The sequence below is a fragment of the Leuciscus leuciscus genome, assembly GCF_965113295.1.
Source record: "Leuciscus leuciscus genome assembly, chromosome: 2".
NCBI classification, from domain to species: domain Eukaryota; kingdom Metazoa; phylum Chordata; class Actinopteri; order Cypriniformes; family Leuciscidae; genus Leuciscus; species Leuciscus leuciscus.
Window position 1 is genome coordinate 4,272,503 of NC_138726.1, and position 16,816 is coordinate 4,289,318.

Genomic DNA, 16,816 nt, shown 5'->3' on the forward strand with positions numbered 1-16,816 from the left:
GTTCGAAATCTGCAATTGCAGTTATTCGCGGAATTATCAACTTTACGTGGGTTGTGCCTCGACACGGCACAGTGCGGATGAATCCAGTGTTTTGAGGAGAATGTGCGGCTGTCAGTCTCCGCGCCGGTGTGGATACTGGCATTCGCAATCACAGATTCTACTTTTGGGAAGTATGACCAACATAAGAGTTTTCAACGGAAACTGTCGTCTGAACAAGTAACATCCACTTTTGTTCTGACCAACTCAGGGGAAAAAAAGCATTGCAGTAAATCACGCCGATTAAATCTAACGATCGCTTATCATATCACGTCAAACCGTGCAAATTATACTTTGTTCTCAAATTGTTAATGTTAACAACATCAGCATTGCGTGACTACATATAATGCATTCCGATATTTATCCTTGTTTTCGCATGGGCCGGTTGCAGACTCTTTTTTTCTCCCAAGTCCGAAGTCTTTCACGTTTTACAACGGGTGAATCTCCAGTTGTCACTCCACCTCCAACATCCTCACACTCAACATAGCCTACTAGCCGAGACTCGTCTTTAAGTGTACAGATGTGACGTAATGACGCAAAGACATGCTCGAATTTCCCGCGAAAATCCACCAGTACCACTGGGATTAAATACATTATTACAAGCTTACCATTTTGAACCGAGCTAAGGCAAGCAGAGAGTGTTGAACACTGGCTGGTTATGTACTTGCTCAAAAAATAATTTTGGATAATTTTTAACCCAAAAAAGCTACGGACTGCAGCTTTAAGTCCACATGTCATGCAAACTAGAAATGCTTGTAACCACAGGTCGAGAGCTGTCGTTCCAACTACACAACTCTGCGATGCTGTTTGCGAATGTTCGTAAGAACGATGGTTTCGGGAAACACTGACTTGTTGAACTATGCTGATAACGACGGAACTTGCGAACATAGTTGGCTAACGATGCTTTTGGGAAACGCACCCCTGGGTTGTTATGGGTGGTTGCCAAGGCGTTGCTATGCAGGGGTGTGTTTCCCGTACAACGCTGTAACTCGCTGCTTAGCTATCACAGTACGATGCATTGTTGAAGAAATCAACTAGCTATTCACGACTGTTTCCCGAAACCATATTGTCGCAAATTGGTCGTTCAACCATGTTGGTTTCTGACGTCACGCACGTGGTGGAGTAATAACTTCTTTTAATTAATCTGTTTGAGATCGAATTAACACTAAATGTTTTGCTATAAATTACAGACATGACATCTGAGGACTATTTCTCATTTTTCTCAGTTATTTTGCTTTATTTCCAGATTCAATCATCGGCTCGTTCTTACATAGTAGAGCACGTTCACACATGCGCACTCTTCAGAAACGGTGCTTTAAATCTCTCGACAAACTAAAAGACGTAAATTACATTTGTATTTATTCTAAATAAAAGATACAGATAGCACTGAATGTCAGCTTGCTTATTTTGCTCAAGATAAGAATTTATTGAGTCCACATGTCATGCAAACTAGAAACTCTGCTTGTAACCACAGGTCGAGAGCTGTCGTTCAAACCACACAACTTTGCGATGCTGTTTGCGAATGTTCTGTAACTCTTAAAAAAGGTTAAATAGGGTTCTACATCGCAAGGGTTCTTGACTTTATGCCAAAAATGTTCTACAGACCCTTTCCAAAAAATTTGAATATCATGGAAAAGTTTTTTTATTTCCATAATTCCATTCAAAACGTTAAACTTCCATAGATTATAGATTCAGGGCCCACAACTTAAACGATTTCAAGTATTTAGTTGTTTATTTGTACAGAATTTGGGCTTCCAGCTCATAAAACCCACGAAAACAGGATTTCAAAAAATTAGAATATTACATGAAATCACACAGTAATTACACAGTGATACCATGGTCATTGAACCAGGTTTTGGTTATTTTGGCAGTGTGGGCAGGTGCAAATCCTGCTGGAAAATGAAGGAAGCATGAAGTGCTCTGGAAATGTCCTGGTAGACGGCTGCGTTGACTCTGGATTTAATAAAGCACAGTGGACCAAAGTCCTCTTTTCTGATGAGAGCAAATTTTGCATCTCATTTGGAAACCAAGGTCGCAGAGTCTGGAGGAAGAATGGAGAGGCACACAATCCAAGATGCTTGAAGTCCAGTGTGAAGTTTCCACAGTCTGTGTTGGTTTGGGGAGCCATGTCATCGGCTGGTGTTGGTCCACTCAACACAGCGTCTACCAGGACATTTCCAGAGCACTTCATGCTTCCTTCAGCAGACAAGCTTTATGGAGATGCTTCCTTCATTTTCCAGCAGGATTTGCACCTGCCCACACTGCCAAAATAACCAAAACCTGGTTCAATGACCATGGTATTACTGTGTAATTACTGTGTGATTTCATGTAATATTCGAATTTTTTGAAATCCTGTTTTCGTGGGATTTATGAGCTGGAAGCCCAAATTATGTACAAATAAACAACTAAATACTTGAAATCGTTTAAGTTGTGGGCCCTGAATCTATAATCTATGGAAGTTTAACGTTTTGAATGGAATTATGGAAATAAATAAACTTTTCCATGATATTCTAATTTTTTGGAAAGGGTCTGTATATAAGGACAAATGTCTTAAATGATTGCATAATACTTTCATGTTCAACAGATTATTTTATTTATTTCTTGTGATAAAGTATGTGGTCTGGTTCAAAAAATGTAATTCAAATTAAAAATGAATTAATAATAAATGCATAAAATGACGGATTGACCCTATAAGAGGTTTTACGAGACACCTGACAAAACCCTTTTATGATTCAATATATAACTTTTTCTTCTAAGAGTGTAAGATGTCTGATGTCTGTGACTTATATTTTGTGGCATAAATATTTATTTAAAGCTAAAAAAATAAATAAATAAAAACAGGGGACTTGGCCTCTTAGTCTCGGTCACTTAAAAATGTCTGAATTTCATTGCATTAGATACAAAATATCAAACTCAAGCCGTCCACATTATCCAGTCTAGACCGCTGCGTCTCCATATTAAACTGTGCTTGATATGCCTCAGTCTAATAGATTATGCAAATAGGATGGGAAAGTTCTGCTTATTTAAATGTAATCCTAGGAGAGTATTCCTGCAGGACTTTTCTGCATGTCTGAGTAATGGAAAGGGGAAATATCCTACTCACAATATTCTCAAAAGATTAAATGAAAATGTACTCACTGACTATATTAGATTAGACATTAATATCATGAATGATTAAAACCTCTCCTCTCTGGAATCAGTGTCTTGCATCTGAAAATACATGTAAACAGGACAGGAATAATCCTTGGAGTTCAGTTAGCAAACGTTAGCAAAATGTTAAGTATGAGCACATTCTGCCAATCCCAAAAATAAACATTCATTCTGGCAAGCATTATTTATGGGATTACACAACAGGTGCATTTCCACAAATCTGTCTTCATGGAAGTGCAAAGTATATATGAATAAACTTTTTTAACCCTCTGGTGCTCTTCGAATTTTTTTTCTTTTTCTTATAGAATTTTTTACTTCATCAGAATGGTACGAACACACACTCCACACACACACACACACACACACACACACACACACACACACACACACACACACACACACACACACACACACACACACACACACACACACACACACACACAAACGCACACACACACACACACAAATTTCATCTAGTGGAAACGTCTGGTACTGCGGCCAAACAAAATCTTAGTGAAAGCTCATTTTGAGATATCAACCTCAAATTTGGAACATAACTTGGCTTTGATTTTCTCGCAGTGTCAGAATAAAACATGTTTTGGAAAATATACATTTCATATAAAAAAAATAAAATAAAATAAAAAGATTTCATGACAAACTTAAACTTCTGTAGCTTTTTAAATTCTTTTTTTGTGTTGTAAAGTGTTGTCTTTACAAAGAGACCAAAGATTTAGGACAGTTTAATGCTCAACAAGTGGTTAACAGGTAAATAAATGGATACTGCATAAATATAATATCGTAACATAAAATTACAAAATATTAAATATTAAAAAATCTGTCATTTTGACTGCCACCAAAGGATTAAATTAATTAAACAGGTCAATTTATTTTCCTTATTATAGTATTGGATATTTACAATTTGTTCTACCATTTTTCCATTCTTTTTTTGAACTGTGGAAATGAAGCCATGTTTCAATGCTTTGATGAATTTTCATATTTTTTTTAATTAAAGTTTAGAGTGATTGAGATAGATAATAAGATTAATTACATTTTGAAGTATTAACTATATAATATGTTGCGTTATAAAAGTAACGTTTCCTGAAAAACTGATGATTTGATTTTTTATTTATTTTGTCTTAATTAGGCTTGTTTTTCATAATCCGAGTCCTTTACGGGCGCAGTAAGGTCTTCAACAGGAGCTGAAAGGTTATATTTTGAGTTTGGCTGCAGGCTAATGACGGCCATCATGACCCACTTCCATCTCTAATACACTTGTGAGATGGTTCGGGCTACTGCGTGTCATTAATAGTTCATAACATTTAAAACATTTGTGTTTTCTGCCCTAATCTCTCTGACCACTTCTGCACCAGCACTGCAGGACATCATACAAGTGATTAACAAGTAATTATTAAAACTGCTCATGTGGAACTGAAGCAAGCCAGTTTAACGCCAGCTGTCTCCGTCCAGGCTGAAAATTAAAGAAAACATATTTTTACCTAATTTTAGTATTAAACTGATTCTATGTGCACCATGGCTTTTGGCTGGAGAAATATGGGATACAATCTCTGCACTTCTATTAAAACGTTCTCATACATTATTGTTCCCTTTGCATTCTTCACCTTCATTAAATTCAAGATGGATTTCACATTTGAAGCATTATAATTTTTAATCATATTTATGTTAGATTCTCTTGTGATTGTAACGGTTTAATTCCGTTTTGGTTTCAGTTAGCCTGTGTTCCTGATCATTACCTGATCATGGCACCTTGTTTATCTACTACAACCCCTGACTTGGTTTAGATTACTGTAACTATATATTCTAAACACAGTACGGCTGTAACGGCTCAGGAATCAACAAACATAGGAGTCCAGGAAGAACAGGAAAACATCACCTTTAAGATCAAAACCCACTCAGTTACAGTTTAATTTATTCAAACCATTCTACCAAGAACTGAGGAATTGGGGGTTATAAATTCACAATGGAAAACTATAGTAAACTATAGAAACCTAGGAAACAAATGAACAACATGGAGAATACACAGGAAGTGAAAATATGTATAATAAAGTAGACCAATCACAACAGACTGGGCCGTCTGACCAATCAGAGCAGAGAAGGCAAATCACAGCTGACTGGGCCATCTGACCAATCAGAGCAGAGTAGACCAATCACAGCTGACTGGGCCATCTGACCAATCAGAGCAGAGTAGACCAATCACAACAGACTGAGCCATCTGACCAATCAGAGCAGAGTTGACCAATCAGAGCAGAATAGACCAATCACAACAGACTGAGTCATCTGACCAATCAGAGCAGAGTTGACCAATCAGAGCAGAGTAGATCAATCACAACAGACTGAGTCATCTGACCAATCAGAGCAGAGTAGACCAGTCACAACAGACTGAGCCGTCTGACCAATCAGAGCAGAGTTGACCAATCAGAGCAGAATAGACCAATCACAACAGACTGAGTCATCTGACCAATCAGAGCAGAGTAGACCAATCACAACAGACTGAGCCGTCTGACCAATCAGAGCAGAGTTGACCAATCAGAGCAGAGTAGACCAATCACAACAGACTGAGTCATCTGACCAATCAGAGCAGAGTAGACCAGTCACAAAAGACTGAGTCATCTGACCAATCAGAGCAGAGTAGACCAATTCAAATTTCAAATTTATTTATTAGGATAAACCCCTTGATAGACAGGGTCAATTTTCACAAAATCAGAACCCCGAAGGCATTTTGTGATTATTTATATTGTACAACATTTCTAGGGGTATTAAGGGGTGCTGAATCCAAATCTGCTGTATATGAAGCTCAAAAATGTCCCAAAATGCCTCAAAATTTAGAAATTCAAAATGGCCGCCACCACCAGGCTTAAATCTATTTTTCAGTATATCTTTTTGACTAAACAAGGTTCAAACATGAAATAAATGTGCTTTTGTAAGTTTTCCTACATGGACAATGCAATGCCATATTCAGATTTGAGATGTAATGTGAAGAAACTGCTTAGATATTGCAAAAAATTGTTGTTTTTAACTATGAACTATTATTAACTAATTAATAATTAAGTTATTATTATTAATATTATCAGACTACTTTTACTTAGTTTGTATTTTGTTTTGAGGTCAAATGTGTCAAATGTACTGTAATGCACTCCCCCACCTTTGCCCTCCCCAATATCACCCCACCCCTCCCCCAAGCTTAGCCTTTCTCACACTTCTCAGAACGGCTGATCGGAAACATAAGACAGCTAACAGGTAAAGTCATGTCCAGTGTATATTTTCATAATGTGACATGGTTTCATAAACATCCCAAGGCCGGGGATCAATAACGTTTCTATCTATATATCTATCTATGTAGTTTAAATAATTGCAGTATATATTTTAGCATTTTTGATCACTAAAAGAAGCCTATTAGTGCGATTAGCTAGATGACATCAAAGTCAGTAAACTTTTACACACTGACTGATTGGAGGAAAAAACTTTACATTTATTTAATTTAAAGGTGCTCTAAGTGATGTTTGGGTGACGTCACTTCTTGTTGACGCTTAAAGTATAGGCCTTATTTGCAAACACCGGAAGTAGCTAACCGCGGCCATATTGTTGACATGACATCTGTCCTGCCCATAGCCGCACGCAGATTTGAGTTGAGGGGAGCAGTAGCCTAATGGCTTCATCGCTTCGGTATCAAGAGAAGATAAGCTTGATTGGTGTGGACCCATATCAAATAGACCCAATAGTCTTAAGTAAAGAAAGATCTGTCCTTATTGCCAGCCGTAACTTATGCTGCCAACTCTCACGCATTCACCGTGAGACACACGCAATTGACACTTTTCACACGCTCTCACGCCCCACATACATTTTCTCACGCACAGAAAAATTGCGAAGCAAAGAGGACACGGAGACCGACAGACAAGACAGGGCAGGTTACTTATGATAATAAAAAAATCTCAGCTCTCAGATTCTGTCACTTTTATTATGAAATTCAAACAATAAACACAGTTTTGGCGCTTGTAAATGTGACGCGACAGATCCCTAGCGGCACGTGACCCGATCATCTCTAGCTAGTAAATAAACACGAATGAACAATGTTGAAAGATACAGTACAACTTACCGAAATGTATATTCCTCATACATAATATCGACCAATCAATCAAACAAAGGGGTCAATAAAACAGTTGGAGAACAATTATGTCACATAACATTTACCTCAGGAAAGCCATTTAATGACCATAATAGAGGCTATAGCACGTTATTTGGCTAGAAAAAAAGCTATAGAGAGTATTTAGCTAAGTATGTGTACTATATTACATATTTATTATATTTGTACTTATATAATTAAATAAAGTTGTTATTATAATAAAAAAAAAACGCATTATATCTCTCTCTGTATGTTTACAGCATTAGGTGAGTTGTTTTTTTCTTGAGAAAAATGAACGCCTATCTTGTGTAGCCTACCTAATATTTATCCAAATGAGTCAATATTAAATCAAATCACAATAATTGAATTGAATTGAAATAATAAAAAAAGCGTAACGTTAGCTTACCAGAAATTGTACCATGTAAACATTGTAACATGTTGTCACTAAACCTAAAAAAATTCAGTTTAGTTACTAAAATGTTTTGACAATCACAATACACTTATTGTCATGCAATATTTTTTTTTTACATCCCCCCAATCCCCCCTAACATGTGGTAAAATGATGGGAAAAGACTTTGCTGTGGGGAGTTAGCTGAAAGTTTAGCCTATATGTATCCTAGTTAGCCACAAGTCTCTCCTGCGCTGGCTCAACTCCTCTGTTTCCTTCCCTTCACGTTTTCTGACAGTCGGTATCACATAAAAACTAACTCCGGGGTTCTTATTGCTGTTGTTAGAACAGACGTGTATTACATAACACACCATCGCGCTGTTAAAAAAAAAAAAAAACAGCGATAATGCCATGGATAATACCGACGCTGCCTCGCTTGTCAATTGACAGTTGCCGTGGTTTCTATGTCAACAACATGGCCGCCGCGAACATTGATGACGTAGATCGAATAAGAACTATTGTCAAACAAAACGGAGACTAGCTAGACCCTCCCTCCTCCTCATCCGCACACTAACTCCCCAAACCCCACCCCAAATCCTTCTTGTCGGTTATTGGCTGGAACAGTTTGTTATTTTTCATGGTGCGGGTGAGCACAGTTTGTTTTTGTTGCCGTTTGTGGAGAAATTTCATTTCTTGTATGAGATGTAGTTTTTCTTTCTGATCTTGTTGGTAAAAGATACACTGCTTCCAATCTATTGGAGGTATTTTGCTCCGTAGAGTAACATTTTGCAGAGTTGGGGTGGATGCAGATGAACTTCGTTTGGTATCTATTGGTAACTTGGGCCACGGAGGTATTGTAGGTGGGCCGTGGGAGGCCTTTCAAAAGAAAAAATAAATAAATCATGAAGGATTACTAAAAGGGATTGAATGGTTCAAGTAGAACAATACCCAACGAGATTTACATTTAAATAAATTAAAGGTGCTCTAAGCGATGTCACGCGTTTTTTAGGCCAAAACATTTTTTGTCACATACAGCAAACATCTCCTCACTATCCGTAGCTACCTGTCCCCTGAACACACTGTAAAAAAACGCGGTCTCTGCAGACACCACAGGCTCCACAAACAGCAACAAAAACAAACTGGGCTCACCCGCACCATGAAACATAACAAACTGTTCCAGCCAATAACCGACAAGAAGGATTTGGGGTGGGGTTTGGGGAGTTAGTGTGCGGATGAGGAGGAGGGAGGGTCTAGCTAGCCTCCGTTTTGTTTGACAATACTTTAAGCGTCAACAAGAAGTGACGTCACCCAAACATCACTTAGAGCACCTTTAAATGAAATAAATTTAAAGTTTTTCCTCCAATCAGTCAGTGTAAAAGCAAGTGTGTTAAGTTTACTGACTTTGATGTCATCTAGCTAATCGCACTAATAGGCTTCTTTTAGTGATCAAAAATGCTGCATATATATCAAAATATATACTGCAATTATTTAAACTACATAGATAGATATATAGATAGAAACGTTATTGATCCCCTTGGGATGTTTATGAAACCATGTCACATTATGAAAATATACACTGGACATGACTTTACCTGTTAGCTGTCTTATGTTTCCGATCAGCCGTTCTGAGAAGTGTGAGAAAGGCTAAGCTTGGGGGAGGGGTGGGGTGATATTGGGGAGGGCAAAGGTGGGGGAGTGCATTACAGTACATTTGACACATTTGACCTCAAAACAAAATACAAACTAAGTAAAAGTAGTCTGATAATATTAATAATAATAACTTAATTATTAATTAGTTAATAATAGTTCATAGTTAAAAACAACAATTTTTTGCAATATCTAAGCAGTTTCTTCACATTACATCTCAAATCTGAATATGGCATTGCATTGCCCATGTAGGAAAACTTACAAAAGCACATTTATTTCATGTTTGAACCTTGTTTAGTCAAAAAGATATACTGAAAAATAGATTTAAGCCTGGTGGTGGCGGCCATTTTGAATTTCTCAATTTTGAGGCATTTTGGGACATTTTTGAGCTTCATATACAGCAGATTTGGATTCAGCACCCCTTAATACCCCTAGAAATGTTGTACAATATAAATAATCACAAAATGCCTCCAGCACTTTAAATAAGCACATTTTCAGAAATTCTGCCTAGTCTATGAGATGCACCATCTCGTTTTCGAGGGGGTCCTAAAATACATCACAATCATCACAAAAGAACAATAATCAAATAAACAAAAATACAGTTATACATGTCAATATTCAGACAGACAACAAACAAACGCACACAGAGCCACAAAAACAAGACAAAAAAAAAAAAAAATTTTAAAAAAAATTAGAGAGAAGAAAAATAAATAAATAAATAAATAAATATATACCAATCACAACAGACTGAGCCGCCTGACCAATCAGAGCCGAGTAGACCAATCACAACAGACTGAGCCGTCTGACCAATCAGAGCCGAGTAGACCAATCACAACTGACTGGGTCATCTGACCAATCAGAGCAGAGAAAGCTCTCTGAAAGGAGGGGTTTAGAGAGACCGAATGTATATTGCAATGTATATTTTGAGATTTATGTGTTTTTATTTATTTATTTATTTATTTTTACATTGGATGCATGTTACCTATTATAGGAGTTTTCAAAACAAGGAGCCTTTAAAATAACATTAAATTCGCAAGCATGAATCTCTGTCTAGACATTGTATCATTGCCAAAATGATATTTCAAACCCTTATTCAATGTGTTTTATAACTTTCTTTAAAAATGCACATAGTGCTCTTTAAGTTTTAAAGAGCAAATCTAGGGAATGAGGTCAGTCAGAAATACCAAGCCTTTTAAACATTTAAGAATGCTCTCAAGTTCAGAAATAGCCGTCGGGGTGTTGTGAGTTATTTTTTGTTTTAAGTTCTGTTGTTTTTTCTTCATGGCAGGTTTCTCAAAATCAATTAAGCACTGGCACACCACTTTCAAGCATATAATTGTTTAGAAATCTACTACTTTCATAAACCATGTAAATTAATGTCAATTGCAATGAGTGAAGCTGTTTCAACCTATCCCATAATCATTCAAATTATTCCAATTTGGATCCATGTACATCAAACAAAAAATAAAAAAATAAAAATCAAATGATCACAACCGAATTTGAGTCGTCTGCCATTGTAATTGTTCCACCAAAGATTGCCATGTTTTGCTTCTGGAAATTCCATGTGCTTAACTTTTATTAGAGTGATCAAAACTCTTTTTATTGCAACATTGTGTGTTGCAAAATCCTGATGTTGGGGTTTGCAAAACTTGAACTTACTGGCACTGTCATTTGATCAATCGATATTTCACGCAAGATGTTCACCATTTTGCATTGTTTGACACGTTGCAAAATCCTGATGTTGGGGTTTGCAAAACTTGGACTTACTGGCACTGTCGTTTGATTAAATCGATATTTCACACAAGATGTTCACCATTTTGCAAACACAATAATTTTCTCTGGGGGTTACAACATCACGAAAAGAGTGCCATCTCTTGTTTAAATGCACACTGAAAAGTAGGTCATACAGACTGCCTTTGGAAAGTTGATCTGCCTTTAACCGAGATAGTGTCAACATTCAAACACAGATAAATTTCCCCGATTATGTAATCTGTGAGTTTAGATGTTTTTTTTGTTAGAGGGGGGGGGGGGGGGGGGGGGGGGCAGCTGTGTCGAGCTCATATAAATGCAGAACCTCAACGACCACAAATTGATAAAAGACGGATCTGTTTCCAAAACGTTTTCATCATGAGGTGGTAAGTGTCTGTTTTGTTCCCTAAATTAAAATAATGATGTGTGATCAAGTATTGGCTTGAAAGACATTTAAAAAGCATCTCTAAATGTTTTAGCAAATTTCATTAGCTATTTCACTGCAATGCATAATGCATTCTTAATCTGTTCAAACAAGCAAGAGATTATTTAACGTTGATGACCCTTTTTGGTCTCCAGGCTATCTGTGCTGCTCGTGGGCACTATTACTTGGCTGCCAGATGTGTCTCCTGCTTTGGACAGAGTCAGAGAGCATGTTTCGGGTAACAAACAACCTCCTCATCTGACATGACCAATGCTCAGCAGCAGACAGCTACAGCTGTGAATCAGTGAAATGCTTTTAGTGAATTTAATGTCACATTTTAAAAAGCATTTTAAACCATCTTTGTATCATAGGCTACAGAGTAAACCACATGTGTAGTTCGTCGCAATAACAACAGCATTGTGAGAATATCTTAGCAAGAACATAGCAAAATGTTATAGGGGAAGCATCCCTGATATGCTAATCTTGTTAGCATCTTGCTAAAAACATGATAAACGTTAATCATGTTAGCACCTTGTTGAAACAAGAACCGTATCCCTCTCAGAATATCATAGAGACACGGGTGAGTTTTTCGACTCATGGTAATGTAGGGGGCAGCGTAGTTACAACAACACTGCCTCGAGTCAAAAAAGCTAATCTTCACGTCTCTACGATATTCTGAGAGGGATATGGGTCTTGTTTCAACAAGGTGCTAACATGATTAACGTTTATCATGTTTTTAGCAAGATGCTTACATGATCAGCATGTCGCTAGCATGATGCTAACACGATTAACATGTTAACATAATGCAAACACAATTATCATGTTTTCCTAACATCATGCTAACATGATTAATATGTTGTTAGCATTATGCTTACAGGATTATCATGTCGTTAGCATGTTTTAATGCTTCACTAGATGTTGTTAGCATATGTTAGCATGTTTTTAACATGTTTTTGCTAACATTAGGCCTATTAGTCGGTTGTTAGCATGATGCTAGTATGTTTAACATTATGCTAACACAGTTAGCATTTCATTAGCATGTTTTAACGCTTCACTAGATGTTGTTAGCATGTTTATAACATGTTTTAGTATGCAACTAGGCGATGATAACATGTTTTAACATTGTTACCATGATACTAGCACATTTTGAGTCATTTCTATCATATTTTAATAATTAGTTAGGATTTTTAGAACGTTTTAGCACTTAGCTAATCACTATTAGCATTTGTAGCATGTTGGAAGTCTTGTTTGCTAACATAATTAATATGTTGTTAGCATGATGCTGGTATGTTTAACGTTATGCTAACAAATTATCATGTCGTTAGCATGTTTTAACGCTTCACTCGATGTTGTTAACATATGTTAGCATGTTTTTAAACATGTTTAGGCATGCAACTAGGCGATGCTAACATGTTTTAACATTTTGTTACCATGATGCTAACAAATTTTGACTTGTTTATATCATGTTTTAGTAATTAGTTAGGATTTTTCAGAATGTTTTAACACATAGCTAATCGCTATTAGCATGCAGCTATTCACTGTTATCACGTGTAACATGTTGGAAATCCTGTTTGCTAGCATGAGCCAAAAGAGCAAACCCCTATGTTCATACAATTGGTGCATTCAAGTCATGTTGGAAAAATAGTATTTACGAGTTGAACGAAGACGTGAACTCAACAAATCTAGCAATGAAGCATTCATTACATTTTGTGTTTTCTCTACATATGTAGCATGAAAAATATCACTGACAGCTGCCTAAAAAGATCTCATTCTCATGTATCCTACAGCTCACAGGATTTCAGCCCTACGTCCCAAACGAATGGTGGGAGGATCGCTGAACGCATCCGTCCCGTGGCAGGCAATGGTGTACCTCAGTGAAAACATACTAGATGGAGGTTTTGCTGGAGGAGCGCTGATAGCGGAGCGCTGGGTACTGACTGCCGGCCGTAATCTATTTGTAAGAAAGAGTCGAAATCATACAAGAGGACAAGAACCATTAATCCCAAAAGTCTATCTTGGAATCAGCAAACTTTCTGATGCAAATGCTTCTTCTGAAGTAGCTGTGGAGAAGGTAAATATCCAAACCTGCTAAGCTAAATCATGATCTCCATATATTTTGTATATAAATACAAAGACAAAAAAGCATTAGTTAGCATGCTAACCGATCAGCATGTTAAGCTTACTTAGCTGCTAATGTAGTCCGATAGCTGAAGAGCAATATTAGAAAGTGGCATCAATGTTAAAAATGATTTTATCTTTGAAAAAACCATTGCAAAATGACTTTATGCGACTAAATCTGCACAATTTGAAGGGTAAAAGAAACATGGCTAATGATGCTCCAGGACCAGGACTGAAAACCACTGATATATACCAAATTTTGTGCCAATATGTCAAAAAAAAATTATAATTTAAGACAAATTTGAAAATGATGGGCAGAAGATTAATCTGATTTTGCCAAATTCAGTATCGGCAGTTTCAGCATAACCCAATTAGTCTGTAGACACCAATCATGATTTTCTGACAAACTTTTCAAAAGTTATGAGCAAAAATAGCCACATTTGGCAGGTGCACTCAGGTCATGGTGTTAATGAAGCCTTCCAAGTTTTGTTTTTGTTTTATTTTGATAGATCGAGTTGTCGCCCAGAAAGCATCTTGCCTAATTATTCCCAAACAGCAAAATAGTGTCGGCCCAGATCCGGGTCACATCTGGTACATGTGGATTCAACACGTGTGGGCCGACACTGTTGATGTCTGGGTTATAGGTCGAAATCATTAATTACACATCATCATAACTTTTAAACAAAGATTAATATAAAATTCTGTCTGACCACTTCTGTGCAGCTCGGTCCAGTTATTATCTGAGCTAATTTTGGCAGGAATCTGACAAATTTTGTTTTTGGGAAGAATAGCGAATAGAAATAGAATACAGTACATTTCAAAATGGTGACTACTGTCATGGGCAGAGTTTTAATATACTGTATGTATTGACATGATCAGCATGAGATGAGTTATCAGGTGATTTTCTTAGGTCAAAGGGGTTTAAAAGTTCTAACCAAAAGATTATGAAATGTTTTAATTTGTGGTGATTATATAGAGTTGGACAGAGTATTATTCAGGGTGACCTTCATAATTTTCCAATGTACAGGTCACAACTACCCTAACCCTAACCCTAACAATATACAATTAATTGTCTTCTTTAGTTGTGCAGACAGTGACCCTAAAAAGTATTTGGACACTTAAGCCACAATTAAAAAAGTCACTGCATTAGGTAACTAAATATTAAACGTGGGTGCATATGATGCAATGAAATTCATGCTTTTCTAAGAGTTCTTAAAGTTTGCAAATGTTTTTGGGACCAATTTATCATTGTGACAAGTTAATTTTGTATGTCAAGAAAAGGATAAAGGAGATAATGGTTGCATGAGAGCATTAATAGTTGAAATGCATCTTTCCTGCAGGTGTTTTTGCATCCAGGCTTCCAGAACACATCCGACTGGGACGATGACCTCGCTCTGATCAAACTGCAGGAGCCAGTCAGATTTAACGAGTCTATAATACCCATCCCGCTTCCAGAGATGGGAGAAAACCAGGAAGAGAGCGAAGGAGAGAGCGGCATCATCGCTGGGTGGGGATGGGGGCGTCTTTTCACCCCTGCCCCAAAACTGAAGTTTCTCGCTCTGCCCGTCCAGTCATGCAAGGGAAACTACCAGGCAACGATCCTCGCAAGCACACCAAATGTGACTGACAAACAGTTCTGCACAGGACCCAGCAAGTACGAGGAAAACGTGTGTTTTGGTGACGCAGGGGGCGCTCTTGTGTTCCTGAACCCCAACACCAGTGCAGTCTATGCTGCGGGAATCCTCTCCTTTGACAAGGCTTGTTCTGTAGAAAAGCATGCTGTCTACACAAAGATTTCTGCGTACCTGCCCTGGATCCACAGCATCATGAGAGGAGATTCACAGGAATTTCCAGAGCGGCGTGCTTCAATTATAAGTCACATGTTTTCACAACAACAGTAGTATGATTTTAATGCAGTTATAATTGCTTTATAAATATACATTTATGTCACTGGTTTCCCAGACTGCAACATAGGCTACGTCTACATTAATCCAGATACATGTGAAAACAGCGTTTTCGTTTAAAAAAAACACTAGCGTGTTCAGGCATTTCAGTGTGGATGAGAAACTGCTGGAAAACACCTGAAAACGCCAAATTCACCTTATACTGCACATGTATAGAACCTCACAGAAGCCCACTGAGATGAGACAGACGGAAAAATACATAAAGTTATCGTGCAATTCAATTTTATTTAGCAAAATATCTTATCATTCACTGAAGCGTCAGGTCGCACTCACTCACTATTATATGTTTGAGTCTAAAACGCGGCTGATTTCATGTTTCGCTGCAGGACAGCAAATGCGAATGAATTTGCAGGACTGTGATATGAAGAGTGCGCAAAGTAACATATTTTAGCAACATGTGTGAAAGTGAACGGCACATAACAGGCACAATACCGCTATAAACATAAATATCTAGACTATTGGTACAATATGCGTCAAATGACTAACCTTACGTCATCGTTTTTAAATACCTGCGTTTTGACAGTCACACTACAACGCGAAATGTTTTCAAATGAATCCACTTTGGAGAGTGTTTTCAAAAAGCTTAATACAAAAGTCATCTCAGTGTGGACGGAAGGCCAAAACGGAGAGAAAAATATGCGTTTTTAAACGAAAACGTATTAGTTATTGTTTGTAGGAATCCACATGTACCACATGTGGCCCGGATCTGGGCAGACACTTTGTTGATGTCTGGGTTGTAATTTGCACTGTAAAATTGTGAGAATAAAAATGGGGGTTGTCATTTAACAAATAAATCCATATTTGAAACAAAAAAGTGTCTAGTGTATCTTGTGTGCCGCACAGGTCCAGAACAATGAAGCCAAAACATTTCGATCGCCCCCTGGTGGCTGGCTGCAATATAGGTCATAATGTAATCGAATGGGACGCAAGCCAAACTAAAAAATCGAATTACATTACGAATAATTTAACGTCATGATTGACAGCTGCCACATCAGTCATTCCATACATAGATAATATCAATCCCATATATAGCTATAAATCAGATGCATTTCATCACAATGCACTGGACAACATATTACGTGCATTTGCTGTGATAAATTAGCAGGAACTCTTAAAATATCATGTAATATATGTATTAAACAATGGAAATAAAATTTTGCTACTCTTTGCTACTGATTTCAGGGTTACATTTAATTTAATAG

The 16,816-nt window shown here is 37.3% G+C and overlaps 1 protein-coding gene across 1 annotated transcript; it reads left to right on the forward strand.

Moving 5' to 3' along the window:
• The first annotated feature begins 11,384 nt into the window (after positions 1 to 11,384).
• hp (haptoglobin) lies at positions 11,385 to 16,783 on the forward strand. Its single transcript, XM_082161064.1, has 4 exons — positions 11,385 to 11,494; positions 11,688 to 11,770; positions 13,320 to 13,603; positions 14,991 to 16,783. Exons 1-4 carry the CDS (start codon positions 11,487 to 11,489, stop codon positions 15,549 to 15,551), a joined length of 936 nt encoding a protein of 311 aa, XP_082017190.1. The 5' UTR covers positions 11,385 to 11,486; the 3' UTR covers positions 15,552 to 16,783.
• The last annotated feature ends 33 nt before the right edge of the window (positions 16,784 to 16,816 follow it).

What these genes read in the sequence shown, in the direction of transcription:
- hp (XM_082161064.1), top strand. An exon ending in AGTCAGAGAGCATGTTTCGG is followed by an intron (nt 11,771 to 13,319) that starts GTAACAAACAAC and finishes TGTATCCTACAG; the next exon opens with CTCACAGGATTTCAGCCCTA. An exon ending in CTGAAGTAGCTGTGGAGAAG is followed by an intron (nt 13,604 to 14,990) that starts GTAAATATCCAA and finishes TCTTTCCTGCAG; the next exon opens with GTGTTTTTGCATCCAGGCTT.